This window comes from Heteronotia binoei, chromosome 1, assembly GCF_032191835.1.
Source record: "Heteronotia binoei isolate CCM8104 ecotype False Entrance Well chromosome 1, APGP_CSIRO_Hbin_v1, whole genome shotgun sequence".
Classification (NCBI taxonomy): Eukaryota; Metazoa; Chordata; class Lepidosauria; order Squamata; family Gekkonidae; genus Heteronotia; species Heteronotia binoei.
Genome location: NC_083223.1, coordinates 65,612,980 through 65,625,045, shown reverse-complemented (window position 1 = coordinate 65,625,045; position 12,066 = coordinate 65,612,980). Strand labels below are relative to the sequence as shown.

General features: G+C 44.3%; 1 protein-coding gene across 1 annotated transcript in view; it reads left to right on the top strand.

Moving 5' to 3' along the window:
- The window catches only part of LOC132569386 (protein eyes shut homolog), a 631,754-nt gene that overhangs the window by 607,524 nt on the left and 12,164 nt on the right, over positions 1 to 12,066 (top strand). Inside the window, exon 18 of the mRNA XM_060235420.1 lies at positions 124 to 296. Within this exon, the coding sequence (XP_060091403.1) occupies positions 124 to 296 (173 nt within the window). The remainder of the gene's footprint in view (positions 1 to 123; positions 297 to 12,066) is intronic.

The following is a 12,066-nucleotide window of genomic DNA, read 5'->3' as shown; positions in this document are numbered from 1 at the left end:
TGTATTGACTCACTACATGGTATCTGTCTTAAATCCCAATGGGAATGGTGGACTGAAAAAAACATAACATAAGAAAGCAAAACTAACAACACCCTATTACTTTCTCTCTTGCACATATCCTAGCTGCCTGTGCCATGCTGGCTGGAAAGGGGCACTTTGCACAGAGACAATTTCCGTATGTGATCCTGAACATAACCCACCACATAGATGCAGGCAAGGTGCCACCTGCATACCACTGCCTGATGGATACAGCTGTCACTGCCTTCTGGGAACTACCGGTGTCTACTGTGAACAAGGTATGGCAAATTTCTGTACTGCATGATCAGTAAGTTTTCCTTTTGCCCATTTTTTTCCCTTCACTTGTATGTTTCTGTTTAGAGATTAGCATGAAGTATTTTTCTAAGAGAAAAAAAATGCATGTTGCATCTTCAGCTTACTGCCTGTGCAGTTAGGATGGAGAGATGCAGCAACGGAGTCCACAAACAGTGCCAGGCTTAGCAGCTGGCAGCTGGAATGACTTGTTCTCTGTGTCTCATAAAATGATCATCTCAATACTTCATTGTGACAACCTCAGATGTTGTTTTGAACTTTCCTTGGGAGAAAGTGAAATCAGGTTCACATCCATCCAAGCTCTGTCTTCTCTCCCAGCATTTTTACTCCAGCTAGAAAGTACATGCGACCATCCCTGGGATCACTTGCGCTCTTCTAAATCTCTGTCTCTTTAATCACTGGATTGGGTGAGTCTTGGAATGACCTTGTATCCAAGAGAGTGGGCAGAAAAGACAGAGCAGGGTTGTGTGTGTGTGTGTGTGTGTGTGCAAAAGCCTCAGATAACAAAGCAATCACACCAGGAAGCATTCCGATAACCCTTAAGCAAAAGTACAACCCATCTGAGTTAAGACTACTTTCTGTTCAAGATCTTAAAACTCAGTTTGGATAGTAGAGCAAAAAACTCAACCATGCCAGAGTTGAGTATTTTCTGCAACTGTAACAACTTCCGGATCCAAGAAACCATTGACATTACAATTAACAACATTCGTTACAACAAAATGTGCTCCTCTGGGTTTCAGAATGGCAAAAGAAAATACCACAGCTGTGCTAAGTAACAACTTTTAAATGGTTAGCCAAATAACCAGTTTTGTAAAGTGCATCAGTATAAGCCAAACCAGCTAGCATGTTGCTCGCATATGTATCCTTTCGGTTATTTACAACTTTATATATATGCAGATGGCGCAACAGAGATGTTAAAAAAGTTGTGTGAATTTGTCTATCTATCTACTTGTTACATTTCTCCCACATTTTCTTCAAGGAACATAGGGCAGTGTACATGACCCTCCTTTCACCATATGAGGATTACTCAACTCTGAGTGGTTTATGAGGTTGAGAGAGAGAGAGTAACTGGCCTAAGGTCACCCAGGTATGCTGCATTGCAAAGTGGATATTTCAACCTAGTCTAAAACTATTAGCATCTCATATACTGCCTTAGTTGCTTTGGAGTTAGAGATATGTTATGATGGGAGGTGTATTCCTTTGCTAGCCTTGCAATAATGATGCCAAGGAATGCTTTCAGAGTCACCAATATGGTCGAGCAGGTAGAGAACTTGGCATAGACTTGGAAGAGTCCCACAGCAGGCTCCTGTATCACTATCAGATCTCTATATGTAAAACGGGAATAAGCTGTGACCAAGACTTACCTTGACACTGCCTTTGGGGACACCAAGGATGGGGGATCACAGAGAAGAAACAGTGTGGCCTCATGGTATGGTGCCCCATGGCTGAAGTAGGAGGGACCCCCTGCATGTTGGAGCTGGTGTCATGCTGGGCAGGGCTGAAGGTGGCTCTGGGGGCTTTGATGCCCCTCCCTCCCTTATTTAAAACTCTGATGCCAGGACCTCATCCTATATTTTTTTTCTGTGACTTTCATAGAATCACAGAGTTGGAAGAGCCCATACAGGCTATCTTGTCCAACTTCCTGCTCAATGTAGAATCAGCCTACAAGCATCCCTGACAAGAGTTTGTCCAGCCACTGCTTAAAGACTGCCAGTGAGGAGGAGCTCACCACCTCCCTAGGTGGCCGATTCCACTGTTGAATGACTCTTACTGTAAAAAAAACCCAAGTTTTTCCTAATATCCAGCCAGTACTGGTAGCATTTTGAAGCATTTCTTTAGCATAAACACCCAAATCCATGTGATGTTTTATACTCACTGGATAATAGTAACTGAATAGGCAGAACTAGATATTCTCTTCCTCTACCTGTCTCATTACTCAGGTACTGTTTTCCCTTTTAAACAGCTAACCATTTTCTTTGGCATTTCTTTCTTCTACCCAGTAGTAGCTCCCTTCTAGGGAACTTCTGAAAGGCTGCTTTAGTGTCAACAAAATTTGTTGACTTCATCTCATTTCCCTAGTTTTTCATATACTGAACTAAAGTTGTAAAATTCAGGTTCATGTTTGTGGTTTCTTTGATTCAAACCTAGAGAAAGGGAAATGAACAGCATATCACAGAACTAGAACCAAGAGGATGATCTGGTCCAAAACCCATCTCTAGGATAGGGTAATGTCTGCTTCCAGCACCCTTGAAAGGTACCTGACTTAAAAATATAGTGATGATATGATTCAGTGATAGGTTTGTGTTTTGTACATACAGTTACCCCCCCCCTTCCTTCACAGTTGATATTGCTCATGAGTGGGTGGGGGAACATGGATGGCAAACAAATAACTGGAAGGATGCCATTTAGGGTGTGATATGACACACTGTTTGATCTGATGTCATTGCTTTTTCCCTCAAGATCTAAAACGCACAATTAGACAGCATCATCTCTAGCCCAACCTGCATTTGTTGGCACCCCATTCTCTCTCCTCTCTGGTGGTGGTGGTGGTTGTTTTTTAGACACTGGTGAAAGTCCAGAGGTGTGGATTTCTCTGGTTTCATCACACATTTCCAGATGTCAACTCTCCATTGCCAATGTCAAGCTGTTTGATAAGTCTGAACCTTCCCTTCTGTTTTTGCTCCTTTTTTAGCCAGTTAGCACTGTTAGCATAACCGCATACTCATACCTGGGCTGCACATCACCGCTATCTCATTCAAGCCCAATTATTCCATCAGGATTGGGAGCCCCTAAGGGGTTGTTTTAGAGCAACAAATTCAAGAAAAACAACCCTTTTCTGCCATTTCTTGGGATGGGACAGCACTGGAATGGAAATAGTTTCTATTTGGGCTCTCACATTGGTGGCCAGGATCTCACCCCAGAACTTTACTCCAAGCCACTTCATAATATTGCACTGGTGGGAAAGCTTTATGGAGAGAGAGAAAGGGAAAACTTCCCTATGACATGAGTGGGAAAGGGAGTAAGATCAGGCAGGAAAGGAAGTGATTTCTGGCAGAGGAATACAGTTGTCTGGTAACTAATGATCACAGTACTTCATGGAAGGATTGCAAAACTGTCAAAAAGAAGCTGGTGCTTTCAATACATGCTTATGCATGTGCATGAAAAGCAAAAAACAAAACAAAAAAGAAGCAATAATCTGAATGGTCAACTATGGGGTGAGTGCATGGAGCAGCAGGTTAAGCGTGGACGTTTAGACAAAATTCTCCAGCACATAAAAAATAAGGATCAAATTAGTGGCATGGCCAAGCCACACTAAGCCTATCATCTGACCACACCCCTATATTAGCAAAACAGAGCAGGGGAAAGTGTCAGGCTTCCTCTTTCTTAGTATTGGGTCCCCATTCAAAACTGGATTCCCAGCTGTTGTTTTTATATTTTAAAAAAACTGTGTGGGGTCAGATCCCAAACCTCCTGAGTCTTGCTTAACAAGACTTATCCTAACAGCACTGCTATTATGGGGGGTGGGCAGGGGGGATGAGAGTGCCAAGATAGAACCGTCGCTGTCCTCAACCAAATGCCTGCTGAGACATCTCTGCTTTGCATGACCTGCAGAACCATAAAATGTCCCATAGGACATGGATGTTATTTGGCAAAGAGTTCCACCAGGTTGGAGCCAGGGCAGAGAAGGCCCTGTCTCTGGTCAAGAACAGCCAGATGTCTTTCAGACTGGGGACCACCAATAAGTTCTGATCTTTTGAACATAATGCTCTTCTGGAGGTATACCAGGAAAGGTGGTTCAGGAAGTACATAAGTCCCTGACTGTTAAGGCCTTAAAGGTCAATACCAAAACCTTCATCAGAAGCCAGTGCAGTTCATGCAGCACCAGATGGATATGAGCTGTGTGAGGCATCCCCGTAAAGATCTGTACTGCCATATTTTGCACCAGTTGGAGTTTCTTGGTCAGCCCCAACAGTAGTCCCATGTACAGCAAGTTACAGTAATCCAATCTGGAGGTGACTGTTGCATGGATTACAGTGGCTAGGTCAGATGCAGTTGCCTGGCCTGGCACAGGTCATAAAATGCCAGTCTAGCAACATTTGTGACCTGGGCCTCCACTATCAAGAAGGCATCCAGGATCATACTCAGACTTCCCATGGTAGATGCCAGTCTCAAGAGTGCACCATCAACAGCTGGGAGTAGGCACCCCAACCCAGAGTCTCCCTGGCCCAGCTACAGAACCTTTGTCTTAGAAGGAGTCAGTCTCAGTCAGCTCTGTTTTAACCATCCCACCATGGCCTCTGCCAAATTTTCTGGGGTATCTGACCACCCACTCACCAACAGATAATGCTGGGTATCATCAGCATACTGATGATACCTCAGCCCTAGGTGATACCCTCTCTCCCAGTGCTGCCCTCTGTCCCTGACCTTAGAGAAATGAGTTACGTTATTGCAAGACTACCCCCCTGACTTCTATGTCAGTGAGGCAGTGGGTCAAAAGAGCATGAGTGACCATTTCAAACACTGCTGTGAGGTCTAATAACACCAGCAGTGCTGACCTGCCTGAGTCCAGCTGTCTGTGGAACTCTTCCATGAGGGTGACAAAAGCCATCTCTATCCTATGACCATGGCAGATTGGAATGGAGCCAGAGCTGATGTATCATACAGGAAGTTCTTCAACCACTCTTTCAATTATCTTGCTCGGGAATGAAAGATTCAAAACTGGGAGGTAATTGGAGGGATCCACAGTTGGCTTTTTCAGGACCTGTGCACCCACAGCCTCCTTCAACCCTCTGAGTAGACCTCCAGGTTTAGAGACAGATTTATCATAGCCACCAGAAGGCCCCGTATCTTCTTACTGCTGGTTTTCACCAGTCATGAGGGACACGAATCCAAGAGGTCAGGCTAACAGCACCCAGAATCCTGTCAATGTTGGCTCAGGAGACCTGACTGAAACTGTCAAAAACTGAATCCAAAGGGGTCTTCAGTTCATTCACTGTATCAATATTGGTAGGGAGGTCATGGCAGAGATTTTGTGGGGGGAGAGAGAGAGACTACCTCACCTAATCTAGTGAATTCATGGCTGTAGTGAGATTTGACCTCCCTGACTGCTAGTTCATTCCCTTACTCACTATGATGTTATCATGAAATTAAAGCTAATTGTTGTAGTAAAAAATATCCCTACTGACACAATGGCTGTGTATTTCTTTCTTACTGGGCCTTTTACAGCTGTATCTTCTGGGTATGGAGTGCTCCACACATTGACAAACAACTGAATAAGCATTTAACATCATTAATTAGTGGCCCTCTGCCCCTCATGTGATGTGCTACAAATACAAATGACTCTCATCTGACTCATACAAGAACAGACAAGGGGTGGGGGGGAAAGTGCTCTTAGGTCTCTTTTCTTAATAAATCCCCATCAGTCAATAAAACCCAGAAAGGCATCAGCAGCACTAAAGTCGAGGCTTTGTAATGAAAAGGCCTACTGTGTCTCCCTTAAAATCCATGACCTCCATTTCCCCTTCTGCTGGCAAGCATAATGAATTGTCATGAGGTTTTTTTCAAAGTGCCATTTTCTCTTTTTAGTGAATAGCCAACTGCAAACAATCAGGCACTGATCAAGACTAAACATCTCATCTCTGGATTGATAGTGGTTACAGACACAGAAAAGAGAGCAGTATGTGGCCCACGAGAGCAGAGAATAGCAGGGAGAGAAGTCATGGAGAGTGATGATCATCAAGGAAGGGGAAAGGGAGAGAGACATCCCCCCTGCTAAGAAAAAGAAAAAAAATAGGTTGAAGATTAACAATCTACAAAAGGACAAACAGCAAGGACACCCATAGAGTCTTGCTAGCGTCCAAGGGCAGCAAGCAAAGAAAATGGCTTTGAGATGCAAAAGAGTAAACTAAGCCTAGGGATGAGGCTTTCATGACACCAGCAGCACCGAATACCTCTCACAGCTGAATACCGCTTGGCTTGACTAAAACAGGACTGTGGACTCACAGGCAGTGATAACTGTGAATTCAATACCTCCAGATCTTCTCAAGTCATTGGACTTCCCTAGTTCCTTTACACTGGTGAGATCATGAATTTGGTGTGTGAAATTCATACACATTAACTCATATATCACTTCATACCAAAGACCATGAGATTTATTTTCTTAATAAAACCATTTCAGTAGCACCGAAATGGAGGCTTTGTAATGAAAAGAATTTTCCATTTTCAATAATATTTCCTTTTTACGTTACAAAAGAAAATGCACACATGCAAAGAAATTATATTTTCTTCCTGGAAAGGTATGTGCATGTAAAGTGCCTTCAAGTCATAGCCAACTTATGGTGACACTGTATGGTTTTCAAAGCAAAAGACTTTGTGCTGTCTCTTAGCCTCAGACTTCAGAGAGGGACTGTAAGAGAGAGAGATAGGCTAGGACACTGATAATCCTTCCTTTTCTACTACGCTGATATTACCCCTTTGATGTGTAGATTGCTACTCTCAGTGAATCTTCCTTCCTTCTTGTCTGACACCTTCTCTCCACACCAGGGCCAGATCTAGGAGGGGCAGAGGAGGGTGCTTGCCCCGGGCACCGACAGAGGTGGGGGGGGTGCCAAATTGGGTATGGAGTGCATTGTATTCTACGGGACCATAAGACAGAATGGCCCATAAGGGGGCACCATTTTTAAATTTTGCCCCCCCTTAAAAAAACATGTCGATCCAGTCCTGCTCCACACTATGCTACTCTTCTCTGTCTTGGCACCATGACATGCTTTCTATATCTCTATCCATCTTAGCTAGTTATACTGGTTATAATCGCTATTCTGTCTAGAATGGAGTCATATTAGTTTTACAAATATAAAAGAGGTTCTGTGTATAGACCAGATAGACTCTGCTGTGTTATGTGCCTTGAGCATTCTGCTAACCCAAATAATACTTCAGAACTGAGATGGTTTGCCATTGCCTGCCCTCGTGTAGCAACCCTGGTATTCCTTTTTTGTTTCCCATCCAAATAACTAACCAGGGCCAACCCTGATTAGCTTCCAAGACATGATGAGATCAGGCTAGCCTGGGTTATGCTGGAAGGAAGTGGGTGTCATGGGTGCTGGGGGCCCTGCAGAAGAAGCCGAGCCTGCAGAAGAAACTGTGCCCCTGCCTCCTGCTGGAGAAGATCCAAGCCCCCCTGCCTCGCCCTCTCGGGTGGCTCATGTGCGTGACCGCCTTCGTCAGGACCTCAGTGTCAGAACTTGAAGAACTTCAAACGAAACTCATTACTTTGTTGCAAAAGTATAAGACGTTTATTGAGAACTGTGTTCAGGGAAAGCACAAGTTGACTCTGATAACAGGTTCTGCTATCGATACATTCTTTATGCAGTTGTAACAGAAACAATAAAACCATTTCTCACACTCTGGGAGACAGTTGTCTGTTCCCAGGGTCCCTTATCTCCATGGAGGAGGAAGGAGCCCTGCTTTGATGCTCTGGCAGGCTAGCTTCAAAGGACACCTGCAGATGTTTTCCAGAGGCTATCTGTCACCCTTCAGTGGTTACAGTTTGTTTGAAATGCAAAGCATTTGGTTAGTAGGCCTAACTACAAGGGCATAGGATTAGTAGGCAGTTACAATATGGAGTCGGTTAGGCTAAGAGCACCAAGCTCAGCATACATAGCAGATACAAGTTCTGACACTCAGGGATCGGAGGAGGGCGGCATGCTCACGAGCAAGACGCTCCCTGAGCCCTGAGTTTTGAAAGGATTCTGGCCCTTCTAGGAGTGAGGGTGCTTGAGTCTCAGCAGGATCCTGGCTGCCCTCTGAATCAGCAATTAGCCCAAATGGGCAACAGACAGCAGAGGGCTATATAGCTGTGGGCTTTGAGAGAAGGCTTTGTGGAAGCAACTAGTCACTTACCTGATGTTCTAGCATCCACTTTGGCTTCTGATTCCGGCTTCTGGACTCCCTGACTCTGGCATTGACTTCTGGACCCCCTGACTTCGGCTTCTGAACCTCTGACCTATGATACCTGGACTGTGATTCGGTTTTGGCGTTTTGGACCCTCCTTGCTACCCAGCTATAGACCTTGGACTGCCCCTGGACTTCACCTGGCCTGGCCCCAGCCCGTGACAGACGGTGCGATTTCTCAGGAGCCTTTCTTTGTTTGGCAACTGAAGATGGAGTACCCATCCCCTCACTTTTGCAGCTGTAGGTTAACTGGCACTTACTATATTGTTCTTTATGGAAGGGAGGTTTGATGGACAGGCTAGGTTCCACACCTCCCTAATCACAATTAATTAGAGCTGCCAAAATGTTGGAGAAAGACAGTTGGAAAATAGCAGAACAGCAGTTGGGAGTTGGTAGCTAGGGAACTGAAAGGGAATAGGAGAATGTCTGACTGAGTGAAACTGTGGTGAAGAACAGCTCTTTAGAGTAGTCAGTTTGTAACAGAGGATCCCAATTGCTGGAATCCCCTTAATACATACTGATCATGACTCACCGCATCAGCCATTGGCCTATCAACTGCCACTCAAGTTGCATTGCATTCCATTGGTTGAGTCTGCTAGACTAGACTAGAAGGGTGGCAAATGTGGCACCTGACCTACTTGTAACCTGGAACCTGAGATAGAAAGGTTGTAGAAGACAGTAGGCTCTCTGTGCGAGTGGACAAGGAACATCACAGGTTCAAGTCAACTGTGGAATTATGGGTTGACTCCTGCCATTGCACCCCGAGAAGGGTGGTGCATTCCAGGAACACAAAGACATCCTGCTAACAGAAAAGATTCCTCTGTCAGCAGCTGGTACTGTGTGCCAATGGTAAGTGGAATGTGAAATAGAGTACACCTGAGCTGAGTGGAGTGGTAGCACACAACCCAATGTAGTTCAATAGAGTTCCAGGAGAGACAAGGTCCATGTAGCAGTGGGACTGAAATGTTGAGATTTAGGGGCAGTTTATAGAGGGTGGGATCCACAGGAAGAGTTTATGTTGCAGGGTGATTATTTCCCATCTTCCCCAAACAGCTGTCCTGAAGCTCATCTCTGAGGATCGGAAGAGCCTTGCAAGCAAAATGTGTCATGGGATGGGGGGATGGGGGGGGGGACTGCAACAGCAAGGGAAAATCTATTAAACCACCTTTCCCCCTCTTCCATTCATGGATTACATCAGCAAAAGAGGGAGAAAGAGGCAATTTTACTTGATTCTCCATTGTTTCTGCAAAGACTTGTGGTTTATTTTACCAGCAAGACTCTCCCAACCCTCATGCTGGTGTTTTGGGGCAAACAGGAGACTGCCTGAGGAAGAGAAGGCTGGGAAAGATCCATTCCAGCAACACTTTGTGTGTATTCTTCCAGTGGAGCCAACCCAGTAGCATAGATCAAGATGTTTGGGGTTTAAGTGTAAATTATCTTAAATTATAAATACTCTGGATTCAAGTGAATTGTAGTCAGGATTACCTCATATATAAAAATAAACATAAGACATGACAATCCTACGAGACTGAAGCATGTGTGTGTATACCATCAAGCTTTGGCTAGAATGTCTCTCCAAGTGAAGATTAGCAAGATCAACAGATTGCTTCCTAGCCCATGTATGTAAAGGTCACAGCTTCCTCCTTAACACAAAACATCCTATCCTTAATTCTGGAGCAAATCCATGGGCAGCCTATTGTTGTCCAGGTTGGCACTGTAACAAATCAGTTTTTAAAATCTCTCCGCCACCTAGGAATGTGAGAAAAGATATTATGTAAGTTTCAACAACAAAACGAATAGTTTGTTTTAATCAACCCAGTAAAGAGATGGATGGATAGACAGAGTCTATAAACAAATGAATAAGGCAGGCATAGGCTACCCCTCTGGAATGGTGAAGTTCTGTTGTAAGTGCTAGCCAGACAAGACATTTCAGTCCTTTGCTTTCTGAAACAAAAAGAAGTCAGGAGTGGGTTCAGCTGCTGCAGGTGATCTAGGATGTGTGTTTGATGGGGGGGGGGCTGGTCTAGAGAACTGCAGCTGCATGCAACTTCATTGGTGGTTCTCAAAGGACACTTCAGTTTTGAGGAAAGATATCACCAACAGCCTCACTGAGCACATATTTACTTATGTAGAAAATGTGTGTGCCACCTCTCCAGACTTGCTCCAGGAAGCTCACAACTAAATCAAACCAATCAATAAAATAAAACCCATCAATAACCCCCACTATCTATGGCATAAAAAAAACTCTGGGAGCACTACATGATGGCAAAAATAATTGATTCTTTAAATTGTAAACCATTAGGTTACACACAAATCAGGCTTCGACTCTGTTTGGAATCCTATTTTAGATTATTTAAAACAGTAAGGTGAAATCTTTTTGAAAGCCTTATAAAAACCTTATATATACTTGTGAACTAATTGTGTAGACTTTATAATTACCTTGGAAAGATGCATTTAAAACTCTAGGAAAATTAAAGGAATGGGACACCCTATGGTCGTTTTCGCACTCACCTCCAGCCGGCGCGACCCCCCTCTTCACCGCGCAGGATCTGCGCGGATTTCGCACTAAATGCCGCGGAGCAGCCTTTTGCGCCGGAAACTCCCGTCACAAAAGCCGAGCAAACGCCAAACTGCTTTTTGACGATTTACGTTTGAGCGGCTTTTGCGACGGGAGTTTCCGGTGCAAAAGGCTGCTCCGCAGCATTTAGTGCGAAATCCGCGCAGATCCTGCGCGGTGAAGAGGGGGGTCGCGCCGGCTGGAGGTGAGTGCGAAAACGACCTATGTTATATTAGCCAGAACCTGTGGACACGGGTATAAGAGCTTGGGTAAATAAGACTATGCAGAGAGAAAATGCTGATTTGTAGTTTCTAAAGTTTTAACTTTATGTTTTTATTGTGTATATATGTGTGCATTTATTCTTGGTATTCCTGTAATTTTTAGCATTGTTTTGAAGTTACGTTTGTATATATCTGAATTTTTAAATTATTTTTTTCTTAAATCCATCAATTAAAAACTTGCCAAGAAAAACAAAGCCAGGCTAATAAAAAGAGGGAAGCTGGAGAAGAATTCCATCTGGCTCTCTCTCCTCCTGCTGCTCTGACTTCTTTGACATCGTGAGGGGATGTCTGAGCCTTCCATTCCCATCCCCATCTTATCAAAGCAGAAGCAAGGCCTGTCAGTTTCATTGTACTGTTCCTTGTGCTGCCTTCATCACCTGTCATTTCCTCTCCCCCCCCCCCGCCGACTTTTCAATTTCAAGTCCGACCCAAAGGAAACTGGCAGCAAGTCCTAAAGATGCAGCACAAGTTATTCCAATGTCGTGCAAGTAGGGTTTTTACTGATTCTGTGTAGAAATAGGGTTGCCAACCACCAGGTGGTCCTTGAGTTATGGAATTATACCAGCCCTCCACACTACAGAGATCAATTCCCCTGGAGGAAAGGAGTAGATTCAGAGGACAGACTGTATAGCATCTCCCCAAAATCTGCTGCCAGGCGCTGCCCCCAAATCTCCAGGAATTTCAAAAGCTAGAGTTGGCAGTCCTTGTACAAGCATTGGTAACTTTAGTTGAGTATCATTTCCCCAGGCTGTTATTTGGTTTTGGATGTTAACTGGATGTTATCATTTCCCGTGTTCAACATCAGGCAGAAGAGATGGTGGTAGAGCACCAGCTTTGGATGCAGAAAGTCCCAGGCTCAGTTGCTGGCATCTTCAGTTAAAGGATCTCAGGTGATAAAGGCTGGAAAAGCTATTTTTCCATTGCAGAACATGGAACAATGCTGCTAGA